This window comes from Manis javanica, chromosome 12 (assembly GCF_040802235.1).
Source record: "Manis javanica isolate MJ-LG chromosome 12, MJ_LKY, whole genome shotgun sequence".
Lineage (NCBI taxonomy): Eukaryota > Metazoa > Chordata > Mammalia > Pholidota > Manidae > Manis > Manis javanica.
Genome location: NC_133167.1, coordinates 65,621,477 through 65,637,579, shown reverse-complemented (window position 1 = coordinate 65,637,579; position 16,103 = coordinate 65,621,477). Strand labels below are relative to the sequence as shown.

The following is a 16,103-nucleotide window of genomic DNA, read 5'->3' as shown; positions in this document are numbered from 1 at the left end:
TCCTTGCTTTGCTTCCACCTCTTCTCCATGAAATCTTTCCCCTTGCACCTATCCATGGAACCCTTCTAACCACTTCTGGTTTGGCACTTCCTGATTAGAATTATTTTTGCTCAAATAAACTTCTAAATATTTGAATATGCTTCAGTTTATTTTTTAACAAAGCCATAAAATTGGATTCTTGCTAGAAAGAGCTACCAAAGGGTTTTTAATCCAGTGTTTCCAAATAGAATTGTGTATTTCTGGAAATCATCACATCCCTGGTCTCAATTCAAACACTCAGCATCCCTTTATTATAAAGTGCATAAGTATTGCTTGTTTCTGCAGATGGACTCCAAATCATCGATGCTTTCCTCCTTCAGACACTAAGGAATAAACAAAATGTCTTAACTACAAACTTTTCTGAGACACCAGCAGAAATATTATATCTAGGTCATCAAGATCAAAGTACCTGCACAAGGGTTCCTGCTGTATATTCTCCATCATCCAGGACAAGTTTGGAGCCATACCAGAAAGCCAGCGAGTAACACAAGAAGATGAGACACCACATGAATCCAGTAAAGAATCCCATCACTATCCCCTTTCTAATTCCCCAACGCTGGGCAAACACAAGATTTTTCTCATACCTGTGAAGAGAAAACATCTGAGTCTATTTCAGAGCAGCAGAAGTTCAATTTACAGTGTTTAAAACAGGCCACAGTCTGGTGGTTTTACTCAATGATGACAAAGTCACCCGAAATGCTGTTCAGGTAAAGAAAGGACAGTAATTTCTGCGTAATTATTTAAAGTTTGTTTCAACCTTGCAGTGGAACATGTTGAGGGGATAATGCCTAATAAAGCTTCAATGGGAGAGGATTAAAGATGGTGGTGTGAGAGGTGAGACAGAGGCTTCCTCCTAAAACCGCATATAATATGAAACTATAATTAATACAACTAAACCTGAAAGAGCAACGGGAAAGAGGACTGCATACACATGGAGAAAAGAGCAGATCTCATGGAACAGGGTAACGTATCAAAGCTGTGGTCTGGCAGGACCCAAGCCCTTTCCCCACACCAACTCACAGGCTGGAGGAAGAGAAATGGAGCAGGGAGGGAGTGGAGGCCTGAGACTACTGAATACCTAGCTCCAAAGATCTGCGCTCAGAGCACAAACCTACATTTCAAGGTGCTTTCATGATTAGGGGATTGGAAAGCTAAGACAGGCAGAATTCCTGGAGAGACTGAGATTCCAGCCACTTGTGGAAAGCAGGGATCCATATCTGGCTGCTCCAGGACAAAGGAAAGTCCGGCAGTCTGAGAGACTTCCTAACAAGGAAGCCCTTAGCAAGAGGGCTGCTAAAGTGGCAAGGATTGCACAGAACTTACTGCTCAGGAGAAAGGACAGGTAGACAAAATTGTCTGGGTGCACTCTGCCCAACAGGTTGGGAGCTTTCACGATTTCCAGGTTCCCCAGCTCCCTGACTGACTACATAGCTCCAAGGACCCCTGCTGTGATAGGCAGCCTACTGCGCTTTCTCTGACCAGCCCCACCTGGCTCGCAAAGCAGCAAACCATACCTTGGCATTAGGCCAGCCAGAGGGAAGATCTGTCTACAGCAACTACAAACGCAAAGCACAGAGGCTTATATCTGTGTGCTTGGCCCACTGGTTCAGGCAGTGGAGACAGGCATAGCAGCCGGGAAGCAGGAAACAGCTCTTTCCTTCCCTCAGTCACCATACCACTCCCCTGCAACCCCCGACATTGCTTCAGGGGCTAAGCAGCTCCAGAGAGTAGAGCTTCTGGACACTAGAGAGTGCCATATACAAATATGAAATGCCAAAGGAACCTGGTTCAGAATAAAATTAATATAACTCCAGAGAAAGATGACATGGACATCATGACTCTTCCTGAAAGGGAGTGCAAAATAAAAATCATTAACATGCTAATGAAAGTACAGAAAGACATTCAAGAACTCAGGAATGAATTCCAGTTGGAGATCCAATTGTTGAAGAGCACAATGGAGGGTAGTAAAAGCAGGTTGGATATGGTGGAGGAGACGATAAATGAAATAGAAACTAGAGAAGAGGAATACAAAGAAGCTGAGGCACAGAGGGAAAAAAGGATCTCTAAGAATGAAAGAATATTGAGAGAACTGTGTGACCAATCCAAATGGAACAATATTCTCATTATAGGGGTACCAAAAAAAGAAGAGAGAGAGAAAGGGATAGAAAGTGTCTTTGAGGAGGTAATTGCTGAAAACTTCCCAAATCTGCGGAAGGAGATAGTCTCTCTGGCCATGGAGATGCACAGATCTCCCAACACAAGGGACCCAAGGAAGACAACACCAAGACATGTAGTAATTAAAATGGCAAAGATCAAGCATAAGGACAGACTATGAAAAGCAGCCAGAGAGAGAAATAAGATCACATATAAAGGAGAGCCCATCAGGATAACATCAGACTTCTCGCCAGAAATCTTACAGTCCAGAAGGGAGTGGCATGATGTATTTAATGCAATGAAGCAGAAGGGCCTGGAACCAAGATTACTTTATCTGGCAAGATTGTCATTTAAATTTGAAGGAGAGATTAAACAATTTCCAGATAAGCAAAAGCTGAGAGAATTTACCTCCCACAAACCATCTCTACAGTTTATTTTTGAGGGACTGCTATAGATGGAAGTGTTCCTAAGGTTTAATAGCTGTAACCAGAGGAAATAAAACCACAGTAAAGAAAGTAGAACAGCTAATTACTAAGCAAATGCAAAATTAAATCAACTATCCCCAAAGTCAATCAAGGGATAGACAAAGAATACAGAATATGATACCTAATATTTAAAGACTGGAGGAGGAAGAAAAATGAGGAGAAAAAGAAAAGAACCTTTAGAATGTGTTTGTAACAGCATATTAAGTGAGTTAAGTTAGACTCTTAGATAATAAGGAAATTAACCTTGAATCTTTGGTAACCATGAATCTAAAGCCTGCAATGGCAATAAGTACATACCTATTAATAATCACCCTAAATGGAAATGGACTGAATGCACCAATCAAAAAACATAGCATCACTGAATGGATAAAAAAACAAGAACCATCTATATGCGGCCTACAAGAGACTCACTTTAAACCCAAAGACATAAACAGACTAAAAGTGAAGGGATGGAAAAAGTTATTTCAGTCAACTAATAGAGAGAAAAAAGTGGGGGTTGCAGTACTTGTATCAGACAAAATAGACTTCAAAACAAAGAAAGTCACAAAAGACAAAAAAGGACATTACATAATGATAAAGGGGTCAATCCAACAAGAAGATATAACCATTATAAATATCTATGTTCCCAACACAGGAGCATCCACATATGTGAAACAAATACTAACAGAATTAAAAGGGGAAATAGAATGCAATGAATTCATTCTAGGAGACTTCAACACTCCACTCACTCTGAAGGACAGATCAACCCAACAGAAAATAAGTAATGACACAGAAGCACTGAACAACACATTGGACCTAACAGACATCTACAAAACTCTTCACACAAAAGCAGCAGAATACAAATTCTTCTCAAGTGCACATGGAACATTTACAAGAATAGATCATATACTAGTACAGAAAAATTGCCTCAGTAAATTCAAAAAGACTGAAATCTTCCCAACCAGTTTCTGAGACCAAAAAGGTATGAAACTAGATATAAATTATGCAAAGAAAATGAAAAATCCCACAAACACATAGAGGCTTCACAAAATGCTCTTAAATAACCAATGGATCAATGACCAAAAAAAACCCAGAGATCAAGCAATATACAGAGACAAATGACAACAATAATTCAACACTGTAAAAATCTGTGGGATGCTGCCAAGGCCATGCTAAGAGGAAAGTATACTGCAATAAAGGCCTATCTCAGGAAAGAAGGACAATCCCACACAAGCTGTCTAAACTCACAATTAATGAAACTAGAAAAAGAACAACAAATAAGGCCCAAAGTCAGTAGAAGGAGAGACATACTAAAGATTAGAGCAGAAATAAATAAAATTGAGAAGAATAAAACAATAGAAAGAATCAATGAAAGCAAGAGCTGGTTCTTTGAGAAAATAAACAAAACAGATAAACCCCTAGTCAGACTTATCAAGGAAAAAAGAGAGTCTACACACATAAACAGAATCAGAAATGAGAAAGGAAAAATCACTATGGACACCAGAGAAATACAAAGAATTATTAGAGAATACTATTAAAATCTATATGCTAACAAACTGGATAACCTAGAAGAAATGGACAACTTCCTAGAAAAATACAACCTTCCAAGGCTGACCAAGGAAGAAACAGAAAATCTGAACAGACCAAGTGCCAGAAACAAAATTGAACTGGTAATCAAAAAACTACCTAAGAACAAACCCCTGGACCAGATGACTTCATGGCTTCATAGCTGAATTTTATCACACATTTACTGAAGACCTAATACCCACCCTCCTTAAGTTTTCCAAAAAATAGAAGAGGATGTAATACTTCCAAACTAATTCTATGAGCCCAGCATCACTCTAATACCAAAACCAGGCAAAGAGACCACAAAAAAAGAAAATTACAAACCAATGTCCCTGATGAACATAGATGCAAAAATACTCAACAAAATATTAGCAGACTGAATTCAAAAATACATCAAAAAGATCATCCATCATGATCAAGTAGGAATTATTCCAGGGATACAAGGATGGTACAACATTCAAAAATCCATCAACATCTTCCACCACATTAACAAAAAGAAGGACAAAAACCATGTGATCATTTCCATAGAAGCTGAAAAGGCATTTCACAAAATTCAGCACCCATTCACGATAAAAAGTCTCAACAAAATGGGTATAGAGGGTAAGTACCTCAACATAATAAAGGCCGTATATGACAAACCAAAGCCAACATTATACTTAACAGCAAGAAGCTGAGAGCTTTTCCTTTAAGATTGGGAACAAGACAAAGATGCCCACTCTCCCCACTGTTACTGAACATAATACTGGAGGACCTAGCCATAGCAATCAGATAACACAAAGAAATAAAAGGCATCTAGATTGGCAAGAAAGAAGTTAAACTGTCCCTGTTTGCAGATGACCTGATATTGTATATAATAAAACCCTAAAGAATCCACTCCAAAACTACTAGATCTAATATCTGAATTCAGCAAAGTTGCAGAATACAAAATTAATACACAGAAATCTGTGGTATTCCTATACACTAATGATGAACTAGCAGAAAAAGAAATCAGGAAAACAATTCCATTCGCAATTGCGTCCAAAAGAATAAAATACCTAGAAATAAACCTAACCAATGAAGTGAAAGACCTATACTCTGAAAACTACAAGACTCTCATGACAGAAATTAAAGAAGATACCAATAAATGCAAACACATCCCATGTTCATGGGTAGTAAGAATTAATATTGTCAAAATGGCCATCTGGCCTAAAGCAATCTATAGAGTCAATGCAATTCCTCTCAAAAAAACAAAAGCCTTCTTCAACTGTAGGATCTGAAGAATCAAAAGTTAGCATAAGTACAGCCATCTTAAAGGCTTAAATATCACCCCCTAACCTAGAAGGAGGAAAATTATTAGAATCTTGAAAAACAAGTTAGTCAGCCAGTGTTAAATGTAGTGACCTTTAATTAGCTGACCTCAAATCAGTTAATCATACACACCAAGCTTATCTTGCTAGAACCACCCTAAACATTCCGAAGGTAATCTTATCTAACCAGACCCCAGGATATGGCCCCAGCCAAAGATTTATGTGTCTATGAAAAAACACTGTATTGTGATTGTAGAAAATGTTGCCCCCTTTGAAAATGCTATAAAACCTTCTGGCTTTATGTGCCCAGGGTCCTTGTTGAGACCTGCTGCGTCGGGCTAACTTGGACCCCAGCTAGCTGGTTCCTGAATAAATTCCTCTTGCTTATTGCATCAAGAGACGCCTTTCGTGAGTGATTTGGGGCGGCGTCCTCCTCTGGGAGAATCCAACATTTGGGGGCTCGTCCAGGATCGTGCGCTCACCCCCGCTTCACTCCCGAAGTCGCTCTTGGAGGAAGAGGTAAGATTAGTGGCACCTTGAGTTGTCTGTGTTCTGTCTTCTGTTTTTCAGTGAGACCGGTCAGAATTCTGAAAGGGGTACCCACTGTCTGGCAGTCGTCCCGATCCCGTAAAGGGGTCGAGACCGCTGTCGGTAGACGTACTTGGAGCACCGCAGGCTGCAACCCTGGGGGATGCCTCGGGGAGAGTGGAGGGCCAGGGACGCCTGGTGGCCTCTCATCTGTTTTTCGGGCAAGGTGAATCTGATGAGATAGGGTTGATTTTCGGGCGCCAAGAGTATCAACCCTCCGATTCCTTTCGGTTTCTGATTGAAAATCTGAGGAAAACAAGGAGCAGCCGCCGTGTGTCTAATCTGTGTGTGTCTCTGTTTTTTGTGTCTTTCACGTGCCTAATAATTGTTATACTGACAATGAGACAGACTCAGACAACCCCCTAAGTGTGTAAATGAATATATCTTTCTACCTCCGGATGGTATTAATGAAATTGATTTAAAGACAAGCGCTTGTGAAAATTGAGTATTCTAAAACTTCCAGAAAACCTAATAAAAAAGTGTTAAGCATTAATGCTAATTTGAGTTTGCCTAAGGCGGGCATGTCTTGGTAGTTGTCGGCTGCCTGAGTTTACCTAGAGTCATTTGAGTCATGTTATCTGCTAAATCTTTTAAGAATAGAATGCTTAGAAGCTTGGCTTTGTCTAGTGTTCAGTGGGGATCTTGTGAGTAGGCTAGCATAGTTGTTGCAGGTAGGTGAGCTGGATAAGTGTGGCAAGTGAACACCTTTTTAATTGTGTGTTGCAGTGTGTATGCCTACCTGCAGCCTGAGAATCTTTGTAGTAACTTAAAGCCTTAGAGTTTTGTTAAGTTGAGAAGATGTGCTCTGTGTTTGCTGGGAGATTGTGCTGTGAAGTTCATGGTTGCAGAAATTGTAGAATGTGTTCATAAGTTTGTCAGTCTAGGGAATGTTGGTTTGACAGTTTGCAGTGTCCTGCTTCTCAGTGTTCACTGGAGGTTGAAGTTTCTAATAGTTTTGAGTTCTGGTTAGAACTGATGGAGAGGGCATTTCTCTATGCTGGAGGATGTATGTTTTAATGAGAGAAAGTGTAAAGAACGGAAATTCGTTTTGTTGAAAGTAAAAGAGAGTGATTGTTCTGAAGTGCAGCTATTTGTTTAAAGAGAGAGAACACTGAATGTAAAAAGAAAGTTGTAGAAGGCTTGTGGAAGAGTTAGTATAGTCATGCTATGTGAAATTGAAGCGAGTAAGTCTTGGTATCGAGTGCACAGCACTCGTTCCCAGTTAAACAGTTTTCTTTAACTGTTAGTCTGCTCTTAATGTTGAAAGATCAAAGCAGTTTCTCAATCTTAAAGTCTCAGTGAGTTGCAATGAAATCGTAATGTTAAAGGGACTAAAAGCTAAAGTTTGTTAACAACTGTATAACATTTATTTGCCTTTGAAATATTTTGTCATTGAAAATGATTGCATGGCCTGAGAAATTGAATTATTTATTCCATATATTTTTATAAGTGGAAAAATCTCTAACCAACAAATGATTAAAGTTGTTAGTGATTGTTTTCTTAATTTATCCTAAGCAGAATGGTAACAAAGCTTTTTTCAGCTGATTAAATGCACTTAGTTAACAAACCAAAATTTATTCTTAAAAATTAAACTGTGTAGAATCTAGACAAGATTATGTTTCTCCCAGAAAAACAGGTTTCACTGTAAAGGTTTACATGGACGAACATGTGACCACTTTTGAGAAAAGTTGTAATAGATTTTTTTAGAACCACCAGGTCTTCTTGTTTAATTTATATGCTGTGGATATGTTTGTATGTTTTAAAAAACATGGGGGACTCTCTATATTTTTTAATGCAAATGATCTTAGAGCTTTTAATAGAATTTGCATAGCAGCTTATATCTACTATTAAAGAGTAAAACATTCTTGAAGCTTTCAGGGAAGACCTGTAGACTTAAGCATGTTCTCTGCTTTTTTGTATCTGGTCTTAGACACTTATGGTGAGTTATGTTATTATTTTCACTGTTTGTAAGCTATTGATTGTATATAATCTTTAAATTATCCAAATATCCAGCATACATTTCCATGTCACCATAACCCACTATTGACGCCATGAATAAAATGGCTGGTTAGAAAGCCAAAAGTCATCATTTCTCAATCCCTAAATGAAGAGGTAAAATGCCTGATCTCTTTCATCTCAAAGCATATTTCTGGTCAGATCTGAATATCTGTGTGAAAGAAAGAGACATTTAAATTTGAGACTCTGCTTAAACTTTTAAGTTGAATTTGACTATAGCCATATTCATTCTTTGTATGTATCTCTAACAGGTCTTTTGTATGCCTGGTGATATTATACTCTGCCTTGAGTTTAGACAGTTCTTTCAGCTAAATATGAATTCTTATTGTAGCTTTTTTCCCCTCCTGAAGATGAAAGCAGAAGAATCTGCCATCTGCTACCATTCTCTCAAGAATGCTTAGTAACCTAGAATTATTTTGACTTTCTGTATATTGTCTTTAAAAATTGACAGCAGCAGTCTCCCCTGATGCCCCACCTTTTTAAGATATCTCATTTACTGTGCTGACTATATAGACAATAAATGTGTAATGATAGTTCTAAAAAAATTAAATGCAAAAAGGTGCTCTTACCTCTAGTTAACTCTGATATTTTCCAGAGGGCCCCTGGAACATGTCAGAAGAATTTTTTCTCATTAGAGAAAGTATTTGACTAATTTGGCTTATTTATCTGATATATATATATATTTATTTACCAGGAAAGCACTGTCAAAGAGAATGATGCTAAACTTTGTTACTGAATGTTTTGTATTACAGAAATATCAGAATTTCCTTATGTCAACTGTTTTACAGTAAGCTCTCATCAGATCTTTAACCATTGTCATTTGTAAGTCTTTTGTCATTTATAGTATTATCCCTAAACTGGTAAAGAACTAGATTTCAGCAGAACAGGTATTAGTTACATAAGATTACATAAACTAAAGAAAATGATTTTGTGTCTTTTTGTTTCAAATGTTGCTGATAAAGTGTTTCAACCTTGTTCTCTTAAACTGACAACAGTTTAGTAAATGACTCTCTTTATGAGCAGAATTGAAACGTCCTTCTCTCTACTTGATCCCTCCAGAGCTTAAAAATTTTCAGTGACTGTTTTTGTATTCCATGGCAGTATGTTTATTTGCACGAGTTCAATAAGAATCTGCTTTCCTTGTGAGAAGACTACTTAAGAACACTGGTTATACTACCAGGGCTTTGACTGGAATGTCATACCTGAGAGACATGTGTATAGACTCAGATGTGAACAACTTTTTAAGAACTAAGATTGACTTTATAAAGCCAACAAAACCTCTTGGAAAAACTGGCCTGGTACCTTGCTTACAGAGTTCCCAGCAGCCTTACCAGGTGAGTAAAGAAAGTCACTTCCTGGCAGGTGCAGAGACCTCGAGAAGAGAAAAATTCATCCAAATCTACAGGTACTGCAGGCAAAGCCTGATGGCAAGTCTAGCTTGGCTGTCTGGCCTCAAGAGGCCTCTAAAAGTTCAATCTGAAATTCCTTACAAAAAGTTCCGGCAAAGCATATTTAAAAGAGCCTGTGTAATCAATTGCTCTTCTTGCTGCACCTGTGCAAATAATCAAGCCAGCTGTTAATTATTTTCTTAACCTAGTTACTTCTAGTAAAAATGAGAGTAATTTTAGAGAGAAGTATTGTTTCAATAATGCAGCCTCCTTCCAGAATAAAAAATCCAACTCCAGATGTTGCTACATAATCTAATAACACAATTTGTTTTATCTTGCCTAGAAGCCACAAAACTGCAAATAGTAATAGAAATAAAACCCAGAATAGAAGCGCCAGCCTTCTGAGGCCCTCTCAACTGACCAGTGATGGAGACCTAGCTGCACCCTTTACTGTGCCCCCTTCTCAGCACGAAGCAGCCAGAGCGGTCATCGCCCCTTTTCCCTAGCAGCAGCTAGAGTCTCTATCTGTAGAAGAAAGAATGATACCATACCCATAGCCTTCCCCGGTAAAAACAGGTATTTAATCCCTCCTCCCAAAGGATAGTGGGCTTGTAACACTGGAGTGACCCCATGTGTCTCTACTTCTGCCTTCAACTCCTCCCGTGATTTCTGTATCATGGTTCAGCTGGTGCCCAGGTTGATGTATCATGATGATCTCTCATTCGTAGCTGAATTTGAACCTAGGCATAGATATAGGAGAGAGCCGGTCTCGCTGACCTTAGCTGTGTTGTTAGGGATAAGAGTCTCAGCCGGAGTGAGAATGGGGGCAGCTGCTATTGTCCAAGGGAACCAACATTATGAAAGACTAAGGACAGCTATTGATGAAGACTTAAAGACCATAGAGCAATCCATTACAAAACTTGAAGAATCTCTGACTTCCCTCTCTGAAGTAGTCTTGCAGAATAGACGAGGGCTGGATCTGCTGTTCCTAAAAGAAGGAAGACTGTGCAGCTTTAAAAGAAGAAAGCTGCTTTTATGCAGATCATTCTGGAATAGTAAGAGATTCAATGTCAAAGCTTAGGGAAAGGCTAGACCAGAGAAAGAAAGAACGGGAAGCCGGCCAAGGGCTATTTGAATCTTAGTTCACTAGATCCCCGTGGTTTACAACCCTGATATCCACTCTGGCTGGGCCCTTACTCATCCTTGTGTTGCTCCTCACTTTAGGACCCTGCATACTAAATCGGCTGATAACTTTTGTTAGAGAAAGAGTGAGTGCCGTTCATGTACTAATGTTGAGGCAACAATATCATTCACTCACCCAACAAGGAGACACAAACATTCCATGATTGGAATGTCCCTAAAGAGAAGTGGGGAAATGTAGGATCTGAAGAATCAAAAGTTAGCATAAGTACAGCCATCTTAAAGGCTTAAATACCACCCCCTAACCTAGAAGGAGGAAAATTATTAGAATCTTGAAAAACAAGTTAGTCAGCCAGTGTTAAATGTAGTGACCTTTAATTAGCTGACCTCAAATCAGTTAATCATACACACCAAGCTTATCTTGCTAGAACCACCCTAAACATGCCGAAGGTAATCTTATCTAACTAGACCCCAGGATGTGGCCCCAGCCAAAGATTTATGTGTCTATGAAAAAACACTGTATTGTGATTGTAGAAAATGTTGCCCCCTTTGAAAATGCTATAAAACCTTCTGGCTTTGTGTGCTCAGGGTCCTTGTTGAGACCTGCTGCGTCGGGCTAACTTGGACCCCGGCTAGCTGGTTCCTGAATAAATTCCTCTTGCTTATTGCATCAAGAGACGCCTTTCGTGAGTGATTTAGGGCGGCGTCCTCCTCTGGGAGAATCCAACACAACAAACTAGAGAAAATCATCCTAAAACTCATATGTAACCACAAAAGACCCCGAATAGATAAAGCAATCCTGAGAAGGAAGAATAAAGCAAGGGGAATTATGCTCCCCAACTTCAAGCTGTACTAAAAGCCACAGTGATCAAGAAAATTTGATACTGGCACAAGAACAGACCCATATATCAATGGAACAGACTAGAGAGCTCTGATATAAACCCAAGCATATATGGTCAATTAGTGTATGATAAAGGAGCCATGGACATACAATGGGAATATGACAGCCACTTCAACAGCTGGTGTTGGCAAAACTGGACAGCTACATGCAAGAGAATGAAACTGGATTATTGTTTAATCCTATACACAAAAGTAAAGTCAAAATGGATTAAAGACTTGAATATAAGTCATGAAACCATAAAACTCTTAGAAGACAACATAGGCAAACATCTCCTGAATAGAAGCATGAGCAACTTCTTCCTGAATGCATCTCCTCGAGAAAAGGAAACAAAAGCAAAAATTTATTAATGGGACTACATCAAACTAAAAAGTTTCTGTACAGCAAAGGACAACATGAACAGAACAAAAAGGTATTCTACAGTATGAGACATATCCAACATGGGATTAACATCCAAAATATATAAAGAACTTACATGCCTCAACACCCAAAAAGAAAACCCGATTAACAAATGGGCAGAGGATATGAAGAGACAGTTCTCCAAAGAAGAAATTCAGATGACCAACAGAAACATGAAAAGATGCTCCACATCACTAATCATCAGGGAAATGCAAATTAAAACAAGATTATCACCTCACACCAGTAAGGATGGCCAGCATCGAAAAGACTAAGAACAACAAATGCTGGTGAGTATGCAGAGAAAGGGGAACCCTCCTACACTGCTGGTGGGAATGTAAGCTAGTTCAACCATTGTGGAAAGCAATATGGAGGTTCCTCACAAAACTAAAAATAGAAATACCATTTGACCCGGGAATCCCAGTCCTTGGAATTTACCCAAAGAATACAACTTCTCATATTTAAAAAGGCTTATGCACCCCTATGTTTATTGTAGCACTTTTACAATAGCCAAGATATGGAAGCAACCTAAGTGTCCATCAGTAGATGAATGGATAAAGAAGAGGTGGTACATATACACAATGGAATACTATTCAGCCATAAGAAAGAAAGAAATCCTACCATTTGCAACAACATGGGTGGAGCTGGAGGACATTATGCTCAGTGAAATAAGCCAGGTGGAGAAAGACAAATGCCAAATGATTTCCCTCATTTGTGGAGTATAACAATGAAGCAAAATTGAAGGAACAAAATGGCAGCAGACTCAGAGACTCTAAGAATGAGCTAGTGGTTACCAAAGGGGAGGGGTGTGGGAGGGCGAGTGGGGAGGGAGGGAGAAGGAGATTGAGGGTTATTATGTTTAGTATATGTGGTTTGAGGGATCATGGGGAAAAGAGTGTAGCACAGAGAAGGCACACAGTGGATCTGTGGCATCTTGCTGCACTGATTGACAGTGACTGCATTGGGGTATGGGTGCGGACTTGATAATATGGGTAAATGTAGTAACCACATTATTTTTGCATGTGAAACCTTCATAAGAGTATATATCAATCACACCTTAATAAAAAATTAAATATAAATAAATAAATAAATAAATAAATAAATAAATAAATAAATAAAGCTTCAATGTAGATTACTTCCTTAGTGGGATCAGTTTTTCCCTGAGAGAAAAGGATTTTTTTTTTTTTGAGAGGGCATCTCTCATATTTATTGATCAAATGGTTGTTAACAACAATAAAATTCAGTATAGGGGGGTCAACGCTCAATGTACAATCATTAATCCATCTCAAGCCTAATTCTCGTCAGTCTCCAATCTTCTGAAGCATAACGAACAAGTTCTTACATGGTGAATGAATTCTTACATAGTGAATAAATTCTTACATGGTGAACAGTACAAGGGCATTCATCACAGAAACTTTCAGTTTTGATCATGCAATATGACCTATAAACAATCAGGTCAAATATGAATATTCGTTTGATTTTTGTACTTGATTTATATGTTGATCCCACATGAGAAAAGGATTTTTAACACAAAAGTTTGGGCATCAGGGATCTCTCAATGAGTTTATTAAGACATATGCTTTCTATTGGAAAATGGTGCAACTCTTTCCCCTCACCCCAGGTTTAAAACTAGTGTTTGTGCCAACTCATCTACATATACTCACCCATTTGCTCTGTGACGAGAATCCTATGTTGTAACATGACTGCTCAGGTTCACTGCCATGGGACATGGATAACTATGTGCAAATTCAATCCAAGCATTAAGCTTCAGTAATTCTATGACCTACTATCAATAATGGAGATTGTCTTAAAGTTCAGCATTCTGTAACTGACTTCCTACATCACAAAAAATAAACTCATTGAGAACTTCTAATATTTTGCAGTACAAAACTGAAGGTCTACCCTATTTTTTACCATATTTAAAACATTTATACTCCTTTGTTTATTAACAATAAAAAGATAGTGTTTCATGGAAATGTGCTACGGAAATTATATTTGTAAGAAATAAGGTAACTGCATAGACAAAAAGAAGCAGAAAAAAAAAAGAAAGCAAAAGAGGATAATTAGGGATGGTAAATCCTATTCTCATTTTTAATTGGTGAATTTGATAGCAGCTGAGAATGACATCAGCACAGTGGATATACAACATATTAAATAAGGGCTTAATTAAGTTGGTAGTTATTTTATTTTTTTAGCAATGGAGAAGTCTTTGGGTGGTTTTTTTTGGTATCATTAATATAAAATCACATGGGCAATATTGTGGTTACTAGATTCCCCCTATTATCAAGTCTCTACCACATACCCCATCACAGTCACTGTCTGTCAGCATAGTAAGATGCTATAGAGTCATTACTTGTCTTCTCTGTGCTATACTGCCTTCCCCGTGCTCCCCCCATATTATGTGTGCTAATTGTAATGCCCATTATTTCCCTTCTCCCTCCCTTCCCACCCACCCTCCCCAGCCCCTTTCCCTTTGGTCACTGTTAGTCTAGGGTTCTGTGAGTCTGCTACTGTTTTGTTCCTTCAGTTTTGCTTTGTTTTTATGCTCTACAGATGAGGGAAATCATGTGATACTTCTGTTTCTCCGCCTGGCTTATTTCACTGAGAATAATACCCTCTAGCTCCATCCATGTGTTGCAAATGGTACGATTTGTTTTCTTCTTATGGCTGAATAATATTCCATTGTGTACAGTACTACAGACTTGCTGAGAGCTAACCTACACCGCCTGCCTGATGGCACAGCCCAGGAGGCTAATGGATGGATACCACACAGCAGGCCTCCAAAGGGGAGGCTACTGATATCTCTTCTATTGCTTAATTTGACTATTCCCCTAGCTCAAACAGCCTCCATGAGTCAGAAAATGCCCCCAGGGGCCATTCCTAAGGAAGGGCCTCAGAATGAGCTAATGAAGGAAGCCCCTGGGAAAGGACTGCTAGGAACCGTAGAGCAATCATAAAAACTCAGCTTGTGTCAAGATAGTCCCTCTTCTAAAGAGAAAATAAAACCCTACACATTCTCCCCAGGCCAGTGGGTTATTATCCCTGAGTTCGGAAATAAAAGAAGGTTCAGGTGAATTTAGGGTACAACTCCCAGGCCAACTTGGCCCCCAGGAGAAATAAGAGATGACCATCATAAGGTATGGGTCAAGAGAGCAGATGGGAGCCTTGTTTGGAGAGGTCAAATATCTTGGTGGAGTCTCCTTAGGAGCCATTACTATAGAGATCACAGTAAGCATTGTTACAGCCAAGATCAACAGAGTGAGTGCTGCTCATTCTACTGTAAATGGTTTCAGGGAACTATAGAAAAAACATGCCCCTTCAGCGAGTCTAGGTGAGAGACCAATTTTAAGATGACCTTTCCTAGATTAAGCAATTTTTAAGACACATTTAGAAGACATTGTGGTGCCTTGTAGAAATTTAACCTGAGATTAGAATCTTAAAGTAAAAGAGCAACAGAAAAATCTTGAGGAAAAGACCATGATGACCTTCCTTAGTTGGAAAAGCAGGAGAACATTCCAAGATGTAGATTATGTCATAAAATACCTAATGACGCATGCTTTATGATGATTTTATGATGACTTTATGTAATCGATCCCTATATAATACTTGAAGTTTCTGTCAATAAGCAGCCAGCTTAGCACCACTGCTAGTGTCTGTGTCCTCACTCACTCGCCAACGCCGTTCACCTTCCGGGACCCCTGGACCCGCTGGAGCAGGACTCTGGCGCAGACTGGAATGAGGTCAGGTGTGTATACATACACACCATCAGAGTTTGAAATAAATATCTAACCTAATTAGAAGGCTTCTGAAAATCACCAACTACAACGTACTCAAAACACATAGCTAAATGTTTAGGAGTCCTTGTAGTCCTTGATCAATCTATTTACTTGGCTTAGCTACCGCTTGAACAAATGCACCCTCATGGTACCATAGACCAAGATGAATCTGACAAATGGGAAAGTTTCAGGGCAGTAGGTGGACCAACAAAATTCAGGAAAGTGGCAAACATTTCAGTTTCTCACCTTTCAACCTCTGTTTTCTCACCACCAAAAGCAGCCACTGTTCGCATAGATGAAATGACTTCATCTGCCACGGACCCTGCTTTGGCATAGGCCTTCAATTCATGGTCAGTGAACTTGGACACACTCTAAAATCCAAAAGAAGAAAA

General features: G+C 39.0%; 1 protein-coding gene across 12 annotated transcripts in view; it reads right to left on the bottom strand.

Annotated features, from left to right (window-relative positions):
• ABCB11 (ATP binding cassette subfamily B member 11) overlaps positions 1 to 16,103 on the bottom strand; it is a 223,665-nt gene that overhangs the window by 93,112 nt on the left and 114,450 nt on the right. For 11 of the 12 annotated variants that reach the window (XM_073218733.1, XM_073218736.1, XM_073218739.1 and 8 more), the window contains 2 exons: positions 15,958 to 16,082; positions 449 to 623 (listed from right to left, as the gene is read on the bottom strand). In XM_073218733.1, coding sequence (XP_073074834.1) covers positions 449 to 623; positions 15,958 to 16,082 — 300 coding nt within the window. Of the gene's footprint in view, positions 1 to 448; positions 624 to 15,957; positions 16,083 to 16,103 lie in introns of those variants that run through there. The other variant, XM_036995031.2, reaches the window with a different exon arrangement.